At 41.7% G+C, this 17,190-nt stretch overlaps 1 protein-coding gene across 2 annotated transcripts in view; it reads left to right on the top strand.

Moving 5' to 3' along the window:
- Cog2 (conserved oligomeric Golgi complex subunit 2) overlaps positions 1 to 17,190 on the top strand; it is a 78,607-nt gene that overhangs the window by 6,650 nt on the left and 54,767 nt on the right. For both annotated transcript variants that reach the window (XM_080275649.1, XM_080276207.1), the window contains exons 2-4: positions 4,357 to 4,590; positions 11,738 to 11,853; positions 13,880 to 14,063. In XM_080275649.1, coding sequence (XP_080131775.1) covers positions 4,357 to 4,590; positions 11,738 to 11,853; positions 13,880 to 14,063 — 534 coding nt within the window. The remainder of the gene's footprint in view (positions 1 to 4,356; positions 4,591 to 11,737; positions 11,854 to 13,879; positions 14,064 to 17,190) is intronic.

Here is a 17,190-nt window from a genome sequence, read left to right on the forward strand (position 1 = left end):
CCAGTTCCTGGTCAAAAGTCTGTCCAAACACGATTACATCATCAAGATAGATGAGCGCTGTCTACCAGTGCAGGCCTTCCAGTACCTAATCCATGAGGCACTCAAAAGCAGCCAGAGCATCACATAGGCCACATGGCATCACTCTCAACTACCATAAACCCCGTACTTGTGAAAAGGCTGTTTTCTCCTTGTCCTTTTCTGCAGCCTTGACCCGGTGCTATCCTGCTTTCATGTCTAGGGTGAAGAACCACTTGGTTCCTGTCAGAGCATCCAGCATGTCATCAATTCTTGGCAAGGGGTACACATCCTTCACTGTCACTTCAGTCAATGCCTGATAATCCACACAGCATGTTACGGAGCTGTTCTTCTTCCTTACCAGAACAACTGCTGATGCCCAGGGACTGCTGGACTTTTCTGTCACTCTCTGACTTTGAAGATTCTCCATCACCTTCTCCATTTCTTGCCATTGATCTGGCACCATCCTCTGATCTGGCTGTTTAATTGGCTAGTGATGTGCGATGTCGATACAACACTCTACCAGATCTGTGCATCCCAGGTCTAGGTCTCCGGTGGAATAGATGTCAGCAAACTTCACTAGCAGTTGCCTTAACTGCAACACTTGTGAGTCATCCAGGCACTGGCAACTCCTTTAAAACAGGTCTTGTAAGTGGTCTGGCAGATTCCCACATCTTTGACTACATTCCATTTTACAGGCCTTCCACTGATGCCACTCTGGGTCCACCGCCTGGCACAGTCCTACAATTTCTCCCTCATTGATCTTCTGTGGCTCACGGGAGAAATTGGCCACTATAACAGGCACTTCACCTGCACCTGTTTCCACCAAAGTTATCCCCACCATCACTCCAGCCTTCATCTTGCATCATACATCAGTCTCCAATACCCCCTAGATAGCTGTCAAAAGAGTCACTCACCTTGGAATGGAGGAAGAGTTCTGTTCTTGAGGGTATCACAGTAGTGCAGAGCACCCTCACCCCACCACCAGAACTCGTACTTCTCACTGCCGTGATGGGAACTGACTTTCCTCGAACCTTCAGCTTCATGGAGCAGAAGTCCGGCTTACATCCCATGGACATAGATAGTCCAGACCAAAAAGGTAGGGATCTTCCATCTCGGTTACATAGACTGGAGGCATAGCCTCTTGCCGTGCCACTTCAGTCCGGACTTCCAAGGGTCCTCTCAGTTTTGTGTGGTGCGCAGTTACACCACACAGTTGTTCTGATGACTCAATCAGGTACTGATGATGTAACACATCAGGCCTCACAAAAGTCTGCTGTGAGGTTCAATCAATCACCAGGGAACACTTTATGCTGTCAATTCTTCCATCTACCTGCACGCTGTTGGTCGCAGTTTTATCCTCTTTTTTCTTCTTTGGACACTAAGAACTGAAGTGTCCCACTTCACTGCATGCCTAACACGCTTTTGCTACAATTGTAGATTTCCATGCACTGCTCTGTTCTTGCTCCTTCTTCCATTTGTAACAATCCTCCTTCTTGTGTCCCAGCTTCCCGCAGAACCAGCAACCTTTTCCAGTCTTCTCATGTTCCCTCTTCCACTTGTAGCAGTCCCCTTTCTTATGTCCTTGCGTTTTACAATACCAGCAACTTCATTCAAATTTTTCTGCTTCACATACCTGCCCCTTTCTTGCCTTGCATCTTGCACTACGACCTGGCTAAAAAGTGGACATACTGGACCTGACGTAGGACTCAAATTCCAGAGCTCTGGCTAGTTCTTCTTGTATATTTCTGGGTTGTGCTTACCTCACTTGCACTTTAAACTCTGCACTATCAAGAGCATCGATGGACTGGTCCCTTAGAAGAATAGCCAACAAGTTAGATGCTGCTCCGGGGTACACCTTGTGTGCCATACTCTCTAGGTCATGACCAAGCTGCTGGAGGAATTCACCTTGAGCCTGTACACAGGTCCGGAATCTTGCCCTGTAAACCTCAGTCTGGTTCATGGTCCCATATCTGAATTCCAGCACTACTACTAGGGACTGATAACTGTTCCTCTCTTCCACTAACATCTGTCTGAGAATCTCCATTGTGGCACTCTCAAGGCTAGTTGCAAGCTGCACTGCCCTCTGCCTATCATTCCAACCATTTTGATCAGCAGGTAACTCAAACTGCACACAGTAAGCTTCCCAAGATACTTTGCCATCAAATTCCTAAGGTTTCTTTTTAACTGGACCCCCATTATATCCATGCACTTCACTGGTTTGGGGCCTAAAAACTGGGGCATCATAATTTAGTCCCGGACTCAAAACTTCTGCTTTCTGATTACCATCCATCCATCCATCATCCAATCCTGTGTTGCCCCATGAGGAGCGTAGGAACTCGGGGCTAGGCAAGTTGGTCCTGAAATTTAAGCTGAGAGTGACCAGCCTCACTCATTCCTGAGTGGCATTATGTGATTAATAAGTGAATAAACCCCAACCACCCCTTGAATATAAACCTACACAGGCTTAATCTGATTGGAGCACCTTAATTACCCACTAAACCACCAGACACCATAATTTTGTTATAAGGTTACCACCCAGCATAGTAAATGGCTTCTTAGTGTACAGGAAAGCACTTGGCTTGTCACTCAGTGTAGAGTCACCCATAGACAGAAGGAAGAGGAAAGAATGAAGAAAAGAAAGACAGCAGAGGAAGTGTAAAGTCACCCGTAAGCAGAAGGAAGAGAAAAGAATGAAGGAAACAAGGACAGAAGAGGAAGGAAGGAAGAGAGGAAAGGGCAGAGGGCAGACTCCCAAAGCAGCACTACATCGAGTAAGTGGATGGTGAGAGCCCCCACCAACCACCGTTCTGATTACTCAACCCTGCAATGCTATCTTTAGATGCTTGGGATTTGTCAAGATTCAACATAAACTGTCCATTTTTTTATATGCTCCTTGTACACTAACCTGAGGCTTAGCACTGCAGTATTGGTATATCTCTACGGCCTCAATTGTCTCAGTATTTATCTTTACATGGTCGACTGCTTGCTTCAGCTGGTCATCTACGTGCTGTCTGCACTCCATCACTATTCCCTCACTAATCCTCAGCTGGTTGTCTACACGCTGTCTGCACTCCATCACATTATTGCTTATCTCGCACTTCTGCTGCTGTAGCTCAGTGTATACTGTACTTCACTCTTCAGCTATTGCTGGTCTTCTTTCATTTCCCCCATGAAAGCGTCAAGCTGTCCCGGCAACCTTAGTTGCAACTCCGTCTGTTGGACCTGTAATGCCTCCTGAAGTCGTTCATGTCATTCTTTCCGTTCATCATTTTGTGCCTGTATTTGCTCACTTTGTGCCTCTAGCTGTTCTTTAATTTTGTTCTTGAGCTCTTTCTGTTCTTCATCTTGTGCTTGTAATAGTGTCATGATTGCAGCCAGGAACATCTCCTCCTCCTGCCCAGTTCGGCTCCTTGTCTGCAAATTCCCTTGCTCCTTGTCGAAGATTAGACTCACTGCAGTACTCTTCTAATGATCCACACTCCTGACACATGTGTTACATCCCCATCCCACACTGCCACAGGCATCAACAGCAGTAGGTCAGTAAAAGGAAGGACGTTGCCGAGTGAATTGTTCTTTCTATGATCAGCCTTTTGATGTGCAACAAGATTGGATCAGACATGGTAAATAAACACTGGCTTCTCAAGCTCGTGGTCTTTATTCACCAGATAATTACACTTAATGCTTGCCAACTACATTTCACTGTTTTCACAAGTACCGGAGCTATACAGTCTTCACTAGGCTGTACTGGCACTAAAACTAAAACTGAAACGAAACTGACTCCCCTAGGCTCTTCCACCTCCTTGCATAGCCTTCCCTACTTCTCCAGAGTTCTAGTACATTCTCGAAGGAGCAACTGTTACTACTTGGAGACATTCAAAATACCCCACAGTTTTCTTACACTATGTAACACTCTAAATTATTTAGCATACAAACAACAATATAATAATCACATAAATAAAACATTACAGAGACAAAGCTTAAAATTTAATGCATGACTTTACAAAATTACTCCCACTCACAGATAGCAGGTTTTAATTCTGTTTTTGGCTGAAATGATAATTTTACCTTCTTTTTCTTCACTAATCCATTCATTATTCTTTCTTTTCTTTATTTAGCTGTTTCCAGTCCTGGTATCATGACAGAGATGTCTTACATTTTGTGCGTATTAAGTTTTATATGCACAACCATATTTATTGATATTACACAAGCCTAACATGTAGATGTCATCATTAACAGAGGAACTCAGTTGTCTACTGTATTATGGTATATACTGTATACATCTTGTAATAGTACCTTATTTTGCATTGTACATGTCATGTCTTATTTTGGTGTTTACAGGATGGCTTTTCTGTGGACAATTTTGTGCGTGTCCACCAGGCAGCTGGGAGTGGAGGTCTGGAGAGCTTGCGAGATGATTTGGGTGTTTACCTTAAAATTCTGCGCAGTGCTATGATTGAGCTCATCAACCGGGACTATGCAGACTTTGTCAATCTTTCCACCAACTTAACAGGCTTGGACCGGCTGATTGAGGCACTGAGGACACCACTGGGGCAGCTGAGAGAGGAGGTTTTAGTGAGTTGATTTCCTGATATGTAACAGTTTTCCATGATCTTTATACAACAGGTCCAGAGGGGCAGTAGACACATGTGAATTTGTTATTATGATCGTAACGTATGATCTTTAGCTGTGTCATGAATACACAGCAGAACCAGTTGGGCAGTAGACACACGTGAGTTTGTAATTGTTTGTGATCGTAACGTACGATCTTCAGCTGTGTCGTGCTACTATTTCTTAACAAAGATTTGTTACATGTTTCTTGTAACACTATTTCTTTTTATTTTGATGGACAAATACCTGAAATGGATGTAAAATAAAACTTCTCGATATTTAAGGAGGGAAAGAATAATAACCGTCCCAATACAGAGATGGTAGACTCAGCCCACCAATTTTTTATTCTGTTTGACTATATTACAGCCTTTCTTCCTTGTAGCAGTGAGTAAAATAATGTTATAATTTCTCCCTTCCTTTTAGTGACTAGAGAGGGCACATTAAATGACTGGGGTTTAGTTGACCTACTTTGATGTCGAAAATTAAATAATCTGGTGAAAAGTGGCAGCTTTTCCTTGGTTAGTGACATTGAGAACTAGCCCATCCACTCTCAGCACAACTTCACTTGCCACTCAAGCCAGTCTTCACTTTATTTCTGGTAAGGATTTTTGGTGTTGCAGCTCTTTATAGCAGTTTTAATGTCTTTTCAGGCACAAATTTATTGTGTTATGCTGTTTTAGCAGTAGCAAACACTCTTCATTTAATTTTGGGTAGGGCCTGTTTGGTGTTATAGTACTTTCTGATAGGGTAGGTACATGTCCCACCGGAACGTTCCTTTGTTTTTCCCATTGATTCTTAACTTCACAATTCGACGTTTCACAGTTCGCGAGGTTTTGGCAGAACATCCAAGCTGCGAAAACAAGGATTTACTGTACATGAAGATATATATATATATATATATATATATATATATATATAATTTGAGAGAGTGTGTAAGAAACGGAATCTAAAGGTGAATGTAGGGAAGAGTAAAGTGATGGTCTTTGAGAGAGGTGAAGTCAGTGAATGTACAGCGAGGTTGGATGGTGAGGAATTGGAAAATGTGAGTACGTTTAAGTTGTACTTGGGTAGTGTGATGAGTAAGGATGGAGGTTTGGAGGGTGAAGTGCTTGAAAGGGTACAGCAGGGAAGAAAGGTTGCTGGTTCTTTGAAAGCAGTGATAAGAAACAGGGAAGTGAGCATGGAAGTGAAAAAGTTACTACATGACAGTATTGTGATACCAACTCTAACGTATGGAAGTGAAGCTTGGACGTTGTTGGAAGGACACAAGTCAAGAGTGAGAGCAGTGGAAATAAGTCATTTAAGAGGAGCCTGTGGAGTCACATGGAGAGACAGGCTGACGAATGAGGATATAAAGGAGCGTTGTGGTGTTGATGTGGATGTGATAGGAAGCGTTATGAGGAACACACTGAGGTGGTTTGGCCATGTGGAGAGGATGGAGGGTGAAAGACTGACGAAGAGAGTGTATGTGAGTGAGGTGGAGGGGGGAAGAGGGAGGGGGAGGCCAAGGATGAGATGGAGGGATGGGGTGGAGAGGTATATGAGAGAGGGGGGTGTGAGTTGGGAGCAGGGCAGTGAAATGGCGGGGGACAGGGCGACTTGGAGGCGATTTGTTTGTGGCCACCCCAAACGGGATTGAGGTGTCTAGCAATAGATAGATAGATATATCATTTCCTGGGCACCCCATGGGATGCATAAGGCCTCAATGAACTCTCTCCTCCAATATTTGTCTTGTGCCATCTCCTTCATGTCCCACCAACACTTCTCTCCTGCTTCTCTTTTCATTGTTCTCAACTAGGCTTCCTTTGGCCTAGCTCTACCTCTACTTCCTCTAGCAGTCCATTCTGACACATCCTGTATTAAACTGTTTTCTTTTCTAAATATGTGCCCCAGCCACTTCCAGCAAGACAGTCTCACATATTCATCAATTGGTTCCACTCTCGTAATATCCCTTACTCTTTCATTTGTACCGTAACTCTGTCTTGCCACTTTACCCCAAGAATCCTTCTCAGTATTTTATTCTCAAATCCTAGTACTTTCTGATCTGTTGCAATTGAACTGTACCATGACTCATGCCAATAAATTAAAATTGGTTTAACCATGGACTTGTAAATTTTTACTTTGGTATGTACCGAAAGCATATTATTATTCCAAACAGATTTCAACATTCCAACAGCTTACCAAGCCAGTCTAATCCTCTCCTCAATTTCATTGTTTAATGATCTGTTAAATGATACAGTCATTCCCAGGTTCCTACGCCCCTCATGGGGCAACGTAGGATTGGATGATGGATGGATGGATGACATCCTTATTGATACTATATCATCACCATCGCATTTGAAAATAAGGTAGTGTATTGCAGTCACAAGAATTTTACTTAACTGGTCTTCAGAACTAAAGCATTTGTGCACTCAATCCTCATAAATCGCGTGTTTATAAAACACGGATTCGTAAATCATGGCTAAGTGGCTATCAGACTGCCAGCACCCTTAAATCGCTGTTAAGTCACGAAAATCGCGGACCTAGGCACCGAAGTGGGCCTTTTCCGTGGAGAATCATAAACCGTGGCATTCAGATTGAAAATCACGAGCCAACAACCAGTCATCGAGCGTCCCTGGTGGCATATGTGCATATTAATGCCGCCATGTTGTTGTTGTTCTTGTCCCGCCAGTCCGCACACTACAGACCGTCGCCGTGGAGTACGAGAGCTAACTGCCTTTTTTGTGCAACTTCCCCCTGCCTCCTACCTCCCATGGCCCCTTTCGACCCCCCAATGAAGCGCTCTAAGCAGTATGGCATCAAGAAGCTGCCGCAGTTATTGTACAGTCAACGTTTGGAGCTCATTTGTCGTGTTGAGAGGGAAGAGAAGTTTTCAAAGCTGGCGAAAGAGTTTGGGAAGAACAAGTGCTGAGAGGTTCTAAGTTCTTCCCAACACCACCCCACTTCATTCGCTTAAGCAATTTTGTCATAGGATTAAGGAGATCCCTTAACATTGCTTATTTCTATTAAATACATGCACTGAATATTCTTAAATTTGTATGTTTGTGTTTGATGGTGCCTAGATAGGTGTAGGTAGGGTGCTGTGGGGGGTGGTTGGCCAAAGTCCAGACCCAAATTCATTATTCACATAAGAGTTATTATTTATAAACCACGGAATTTGTAAATTGCGGCAGTGGTCCAGACCCAAATTGCCGCAATTTACGAGGATTGAGTGTATTTGAAATCCTAGGAAGCAAATACATCAGGAACATGGAGTTTATACTACATGCCACGTGCGGAGTAATACATTACTCATTCATTAAAAACGGGAAATGTATCTAAGTGTTAACTTCTAATATATCATTGCCTCATGTTATTCATTTGACATAATTGTTAGTGTGATATAGTATATATTTTCTTATATATGACGTGAAGAAGCACAGAATTTTTATCTTATATTTACTCACTTTTCACTGAACGTATGGCAGTGCAGAGTGATCAAACCAATCTGAAACTCTGCCATCACTTCTTGGGGCGACTGTACATGTATGATATAGTCATTCCTCGATTATCCAGTGTAGGCATGTCTGGATTTGACGAAATCTGGATTCGGAGCAGTATTCTCTACTGTACCCATGCCCTACATATACCCAACCGATATGTACAGTACCCCTTCTAATTGTAGCAGTGTTCTCTAGTCTTCCAGCTGTATTTAGACATCAAAACACAATTGGGAATATCCGGAATGCTAAACACTAAGAAAACAGTGCATAAAAAAAAAAAAATCCACAAATACCCTACCTATATGTACAGTACAGGCACACTTTGGTTTAATGATGCAGTTGGTTAAGTAAAAACCCATCGCTAGGCGGGGTATCATATCTTGGGGTAGATTTAATGTTTAATGTATAGGGATGCGTTTTTGAGCCTTGGTTTTCCCCCAGCCAAGTCCTAAACTCACCCAAATGAGTTCGAAAACAAGTTTCTAGTTAATCTAAATCCCTAAACAGCTTTAAAACAAGCTAAACTATGCCTAAAAGCAGTTTATAACTCGCCATAACCCAAAAATAAAATTTGAAAATCATCATATATATCAGGAAAAAAATCTAACATTGTAAACTGTACCCCAAAATGACAATGTTCACTCCACCTGTGACTAAAACACATTAATCTCAGTCTAAAAACAGTTTATAAATCAACCTAAACACAGAATTTAATTATAAAATATCGTCAAATATGGTTTAAAAAAAAAAATCGTTATATCGGGGTTTGGCCATCGTTCAGCGAGGTAGGGTGGTATTTCTACCCCCATTGCTATGCTGGGGTATCGCATCTAGGAGTATTGTATCTTGGAGTCTGCCTGTACCCTTCCTGATTGTGGCAGTCTTCTTCAGTCTTTCAGCTATGTAGACATCAAAACACACATGGGAATTTCCAGTATAATGCTAGAAAAAAAAAAAAAAAAATGATGATGATCATGGTTGCAAAAAGAATTTTAATCCTCTTGGCAACCTTAAATTTTCAATAAATTTCTGGGACACCAACAGAGCCAAGAATCCAGCTATGGCTGCATAGCACTCACAAAAAAAACATTTCCATGGCCAAATTTGCTCCCGGAAATTGGTTTTATTGGTATAAATTATATACCATCATCTTTGCTGGTGTTCATACTATAAGATAAAGCAGGCCATACACGCACAGGCGAGCCAGTCTGGTGGCCTGAAGAGGCTGGCCCTTTCAGGCAAACCTGGGCGTTTGGGTAGGTGGCCTCAACGATCGTCCTGGGATCTGTTGTGGACAGATTTTCGTGGTCAGGCTTCGGTCAGGTTCAGGCAACCTGAGAATGTGTGGGGTACTGCAGGCCGTCAGGCGTCAGTCTTGTGTCAGTTGTGCGGGAGCAAAGACCGCACTGCAGTTCTTTCAGCAGTCAGATGGGACAATTTACTCCTTCTTATCAACCAACCTTTTGCCCATTTGGTCCGTTTTTTCCTCCTCTTTCTATTATTTGCCATATAGGCCGCGACAACAGCCCCAATAGCATACAGCTCCAGGTCATTTGTGGGCAGCGGAGCATCCATGGCCACCCTCATGCCACGACGTTTTGCTTGCAATTGAGCTCGAGACGTCAGGCCGACTGAATCGTGTGTGGGCACAGCATTGTTCGTTGAGACCGACCTGTTCAGGCCACCGGACGGGCTCGGCTATGCGTGTATGGCCCACTTAAGCTAATAAAAACACAAAAAACTGATGAGTGAAAGTACAGAAATGCAGTGAGAATAAATTTGTTCTAGAGTAAAAGTAGCTTCAAATAACTTCCCATCATCCTAGCACAAAATTTTGCCCTTGCTAAGCATTTGTCTAGATGCAGACTTTCATAAGGTTTCTCGTGGTGTTTTCGGAATCTGATACGACCAACAGTATTCGATTAAATCACAAAAAAACTAAAAAAGTCACTCATGGCAATGCAGGGCAGGCAACGCACTAACAGGGGTAGGGGGGGCAGGGGACAAAGAGGGAGACACGCCTTGTGACGCTGAGCATGGAGGGGATGGAGGAGGGACGGGGGAGAGGAGAAGCGAGGACAGCCAGGGGACTTTGACCATTCATTGAGGAGGTGGATGGGCGTTTTTGCTTTGCTGGTGGATTAGTGTCTATTACTCACTCGCAGCTGGTATGTTCCCAGCAATCCGGGCGGCTGGGGGACTTTGACTGTTCGATAAAGAGATGGACAGGCATTTTTGCTTGGCATGTCAGTTAGGGTCTGGATTACTGTCGTGCTGCTGGTAGCGTCCAGTGATTCGGGAGGCCCGGGGTACTTTGCCCAATTGGTGAGGAGCCAGACAGCCATATTTGTTGAGCTTGTGGGTTAGGGTCTGTATTATTTGCATGTGGCTGGTAACATCCAAATGATCCGGGTGGCCAGGGACTTTGATTGTTCAGTGAGGAGCTGGACAGCTATATTTGCTGAGCTTGTGGGCTATGGTCTGTATCACTTGCACGTGATCAGTAGCGTCCCAGTGATCTGAGGGGACGGGGGACTTTGACTTTTCAATGAGGAGCCGGATGGCCATATTTGCTCAGCTTGTGGGTTAGGGTCTATTACCTGTGCTTGGCCAGAGAAGCTGGCTGGCTGCCAAACCGATTTTTGGAATTCATAGGCCGTCCAACTGGCAATGTCGTAAATTTTATGTTCGACACAGACAAAAAATTCAGGATACAGATATAACAGAGCCAGGGCCTAACGTTTAGATATGGAGCACATCGGATGTGGGGCATCTGGATACTCAAGTGATCATTGTATAATGAAAACTGAAGCTGACTCTAATAGAATGATTCTTCCATTGGGTGTCAGGAGTTCATGACATGATGTCCATGTTCATACTTCAGTGATAAAGTAGTACCGGTAGTTAAAGTAGTTAACTGGGTTCATTTTAATAGATAACTTCAGTGTCATGATGTGCTATGAGTGGGAGCTGTACTCTTTACTTTGATTTTTGAAGCAGGAGGACTGAACTTCAGATCTGCCCACTGTATATGAATATGGAATATCGGTTTAATGGCTCAGGATGAGGAAGATGGTATGTACTGAAACTGTAGTTACTGATATAGGGTAGGGAAAGTGTATGGTTTAGGGTAACGAAGATGAAAATGTGTAACATATTACAGGCAGTCATCATGTAACATTGAGGATGTATGCCTATTGAACACTACTTTTAAGTGAAACAAATATTAGCGATGCAGCTCTTATGGGTTCAGACTTGAGAAGTTGTATATGAACATAAAAAACATGCATTTCTGAATTCAGTGCTACTTTCATGAAGGTGTTCTCCACTGATGGAAAGTTCAGTTGTATAAGAACAGACTACCACTACAGTACTCACTCAAAGTGTTCACCATGACTGGGTTTTGAACCCATGCCCAAGGCATTGCAGAGCAGGAGGCAAGCTTGATACAGTCAGGCAACTTAATAATATGGTAACTTGAAGTTCTTTCAGAGTACATACTGTACAGGTATATTGCATTCAGTCTTAAGAATTTTCGGTCAGATCAAATTATGTTCAGTTTTCAGCCATATCAAAATGAATTTGGTAGTTTACTATTAGAGTAATTCTAAACATTATCTATATACCAGAGTGTTGAGAAGCTTCTTGATGATGCCATAGCCACCATATCAACAGACTTAGACCGGAGGAGAAATTTAACAAAACAAAAGGCTCTTCTGCACAGACTTGGACAGATATCAACAAGGTAAATCATTTGTATATTCAGGCATTACTATACTCTCTGTTCACTTTAACTAGGCATAAAATTGCCATCTCTTTATCTTCAGTGCTCAGCTATAACAAGTGATAAACATCAGAATATGATAATGATCATGAGGAAGTGCCCTGTAAGAGATGCAGGGCTTTAGTATTTTCGTATTTTAAAAAATGAGCCATGGGAAATACCCAGTAGGCTTCAAAAGGATGAAAATCTCTGCCAGGTTAAAGTGAATGAACCATAGCTACTCAGTTTCATTTATATGTATCTTATTTCATGGTAAGTTACTGCTGTAAATAATAAGTAGCCTTTAGCATGGAAATATCCTGTTTTGGGGATCTGTTCCACTCTTTGAAATACTGAAATGGGAAATTAGGTATGATGGTGATAGTGGTGATATATACTATTATTTTTAGGTAGGTACAATACATGAAGTACAGATTTGTGCTAAACTTCAAATTTACTGAGTACGTAATTTACTTAGCTCCACAGTTATAAATACAGTGCAGTCATCCCTCATTTTGCATAGTTTTGACTTTGCCAGTTTCAGGTATTCATGGATGGGTAAATCTTCACAAAGTCTATATGTCTATCTCTCTATAGCCAGATGCCATAATCCCATGAGGAGTGGCTGTTTGACTCTGAGTTGGGTGTTTTACAGGGAGGGATACTAACCCTCCACCAACCCATTTGTTGACGTATAGGGAACACGTATAAGTTGGTCATGTGGTTACCACCCAGTGTTGTAAATGATTTCCTGGCTTACTTGAAACCATTAAACTTGTCACTCAAGTAAAGAGTAATAAAAATGACAGGAAAGATGAGAGAAATAGGAAGAGATGAGGGCAAACACAGAAAAAGAATGATAAGAGTGAAGGAAGAAGTAGGCAGCACAGCATCAAGTGAGTACAGTACAGTATTACTGTAGGTGTATTCTGGGTTGTTCTAAAGGTTTGTTTTTAAAACATCTTGAAATACTCTTTAAACAAGTAGTTTATAATGTATAGTAGTGTATTACGGTGCTAAAAAGATTTTTAGGAAATCTTTCTATCTATCTATCTATCTATCTATCTATAGCCAGATGCCCTAATCCTGTAAGGGGTAACCACAAACAAATGGCCTCCATTTGACCCTGACCCCTGCCATTTTGATGCCCTCCCCCCAGTTTACACCCCCTTCTCTCATATACCTCTCCACTCCATTCCTCCATCTCATTCTCAGTCTCTCCCCTCCCTCTACCCCCCTCCACCTCACTCTCATACACTCTTCTCATTAATCTCTCAGGGATTTCATAGCTGAATTATAGCGGAGAGGGTCATGTTACATGTATTTTCATTGTGTGCTATATGCAGGTGTGTCTGTTCCTTAACAGCTACAAAAAATGAGGGATTACTGTACTGTACATGCCATCATCCTCATCATCATCATCTCTGTTTCCTCACTAATAATAGGATGGGTAAATACATATACAAGTAACTAATTTTTATACTTTGTTTTCAGACTTAGTGGTAGATGGGGGTGCTCACTATCCACTCACTCGCTGTAGTGCTGCTTTTAGGTGTCTGCCCTTTCCTCTCTTCCAGCCATCCTCTTCTGTCTTTCTTTCCTTCATTCTTTCCTCATCCATCTGCCTATGGATGACTTTACACTCCCTCTTCTGTCTTTCTTTCACTCTTTCCCCTTCCTTCTGCCTATGGGTGACTCTACAGTGAGTGACAAGCCAAATGGTTTCCTGTACACCAGGAAACCATTTACTATGCTGGATGGTAATCATATAACCAAAGTATGCCACCTGGTTGTTTAGTGGGTAATTAAGGTGCTTCAATCTGACTGAGCCTGTGTAGGTTTATATCCAAGGGTTGGTTGGGGTTTATTGCTCATGTAACACCACTCAGGGATGAGTGAGACTGGTCACTCTCATCTTAAATGTCAGGACCAGCTTGCCTAGCCTCGGGCTTCTACGCTTCTTTTGGGGCATCATAGGATTGGATGATGGATGGATGGATGTTTTCAGACTGGAGAGGTTGGAAGCCCTACTGAAGAGTGGTGTTGATGGCAGTGGAACTGGTGTTGAGGCTGATGATGATGGCAGCTCGGGTGAAACTGACCTGGTGGACCGTCTTGCCTCTGAAGTCAACCACCTGAACTTCCTGGTTTCTCATTGTGAGGGTGCACCACTCCTTAAAGTCTTCACACCGGTATACTGTACTGTGATTCTTGCCCTGTCTTTAGCTTCTTGACCCTCTGTATGTTTTCTCCAAGCTAAACAAAATAGTACGGAGTTGCAATCTCTGTTTTAATGTAGAAAGTCAATCTTTGTTTTAATGTAGAAAGTCATTAAGTGGTAAAAGGGTTAAGAGCTAGAGATTGTTTTTAGTTCCTGGTGTCAGATAATTCCTTCTTGAGGTGAATAAAATTGTTCATACACAGTAAGAATTAAATAATAAAGATGTCCTTTGGCTGAAGGAAATAAGCAGCACATGCATAGTGACTCTGTATGAACCTAATAGGAATAGAGCTTATCCAGATAGTCAGTTTATACAGTAGAAATTAAAATGCTGTATACTGTACTCACTAACTGAACTTGTATGTGGCTATAAGTCATCGAGTGGGTATTCATGGCAGTGTGAAATACGATGTAATCAGAGTACTGGTACTTTATCTTTACATATGTACCTGGTATATATATCTATATCTGTCTATCTATCTGTCTGTCTGTCTATCTATATATATATGTATATAACTCAACCCTTATATATATAAGCCCTCGATTTGGCGGACCCCTTTTTCCCAGATTTCGGATTTCCTGAACACTGGCTGAGGCTGGTCAATATTATCAAATCCCGGGCAAATGCCAGTACAAGTCTGGGATTCTCATAAGAATCCGGCCATTATTCTCTTATATAAAACTATAAACAGTCTGCTTCACAACATAGTATAATTTTAGCAAGGTTTTGACTTGATAAAGGCAATCTGTAACACACACAAGAAGATATTTTCTTACATGAAACGCATCTTGGCCACCAACCTGCTTCACGCCACCAGTTCCTAACTCGTGGCAATATCCCATTTGCCTCTTACCCTTCTCAAATGCCACTATAAATAGTTCAGTGTATAACACAGTAAAATTTAAGGGAGGCTTGGACACAATAAAATTCATAAGTAATAAAAAATACAGTATACATATTTTCTTACGGACAAAGCCAGTGGGATCCATTCCTCCTCACTTGGCTCATCTGACTTGGTGCTACTAAATACCGAATCGTCACTTGTCACTGGAAAATATATATATATTTTTTTCACCACAGTGGCTCATACACACCTAATTATCTGAAATCTGCTTTAAAACAATGTACTTAACCCTCTCGCGCACGATAAGTTTTGGTAAGTTTTCTGGCACACGATTTTAACCGCCTGGCCGCCCGGCCCGTCTGCCCACACACGGCAAATAACACGTATTCTCTCCTTATTTTCGCCACCCAAACATCAATATACTGCCATGAAACCTATATCATCTTATTCGTCGATGTTTGTTCTACCTGATAAGCACCACAAAATAACAGGAAAACATGAATAAAGCAACATTAGGCAGCCGTGAATAAACATTTCGCTATGACTCTTTCACTTCCCAACATCACCATTCGAATGCTTTCCATCATACAGGAAAATGTTATTAGAAGTTTTGATAAAGAATGTCATCAGCTTTCTAAAAAGACAAGTCCAGTTGTGATTCGATTCGTAGTTTTTGAGAAAATAGCCAAAAATTGAAAGCCATTTTTGAAAAAAATTCAAGGAGCTCTCATTCTGAACTTTTCTTGCACACCTTATGTTTTTATTGCATAATATTATGCAGAATTTCATGAGCTTTCTAATGAGTACAGATGGTTTCGATACTCCTCATAGTTTTCGACAAAAACGACTGGGAACTCACGTCCGTGTGTCACTTTCGTGATGTGTGCACAGCATATGCAATATTCCCGCCTCGTAACAACAAATTTTTATCATAGATATTACATTGTTATGTCTTGTATATAGGTAGAATTTACTGCTCTTTATTGTGGTTCTTACAGGAAATTGATACATCCAATAGTTTTCGAGTAATTGGCCGACCAAGTGAGATTATTCCACAGAGCGCTTTCAACTTTTACCTCAAGCGAGAAAAAAAAAAACATAGTCTGTTCCCCTGCCTTTTCCTGCAAAAAAATCCTCCCAAAGACATATATTCTGGTAATAAACATGTGTAAAATTTACTGCTCTTTATCATGGTTCTTACAGGAAATTGATACATCCAATAGTTTTTGAGTAATTGGCCGACCAAGTGAGATTATTCCACGGCACGCTTTCAACTTTTACCTCAAGCGAGGAAAAAAAAACAGTCTGTTCCCCTGCCTTTTCCTACAAAAAAAATGCTCCCAAAGGCTTATATTCTGATTTTAAACATAAGTAGAATTTGCTGCTCTTTATCATGGTTCTTACAGGAAATTGATATGTCCAATGGTTTTGGAGAAATTGGACGACAAACATAGAATACTCCTCCTCACCCGCACGCGAGATAAAAAACATTCTTTCCCTACCTCACCCATGCCTACATATTTTTGCTTGTTATGTTTTATTATTTTCTTTTTTTACTCAAAGTATACACGGAAAATATCATAAGGTTTTTGATAGTGCTCTCAGAAACTCGACATGACCACTAGTCTTTTTGCTAGGTACTGATACTGAAGCTGTGTGTGTATGTAAAAAACATTACTTATTTGTGTAAAAAATATTGAACTATAGAAATAGGTCAATATACAAAGCAACAAAATAAGGATAACGCACTTCCTCCAGAGGTGTTTAGATGCTGGCAGTAGCTTGAAGATGAGGAGTTGTGTAGTGTGTGAGCGTGTTCGTGTGTGTGTGTATGTGTGTTTGGCTGTGACGTATTTTCTTCTCTCCTTGCGATACATTTGCCTAAAGCACATGCGATGCACACAATAGATTTCTCCATGAACATTCGCTGCACGACATACATATGTATATGTGGTTGTGGCATATTTCTTGTCTCTGACACTTGCTCTATGTTTTAGCTAAGTCAGTCAGTGCATGAAATATTTCTCTGTGAACACACGCTGCACTATTTTATATGTATATTTCACACTAAACCATACGCAATATAAAACACTATCACATGATTCCATCCCAACCTCCTCTGTTATTCCCGACTCCATGGTGTACATGACCGCCTGTTTCCTTAGCGACTGTTGCATATCTCTATGGCGTGCATAATGCCTGCTATGGTAGGTCAGTTATTTCACCAATTCAGTCACTATATGTTTCACAAAT

The sequence above is a fragment of the Coenobita brevimanus genome, chromosome 1 (genome assembly GCF_032717465.1).
Source record: "Coenobita brevimanus isolate Jiangsu-jjx chromosome 1, ASM3271746v2, whole genome shotgun sequence".
NCBI classification, from domain to species: Eukaryota; Metazoa; Arthropoda; class Malacostraca; order Decapoda; family Coenobitidae; genus Coenobita; species Coenobita brevimanus.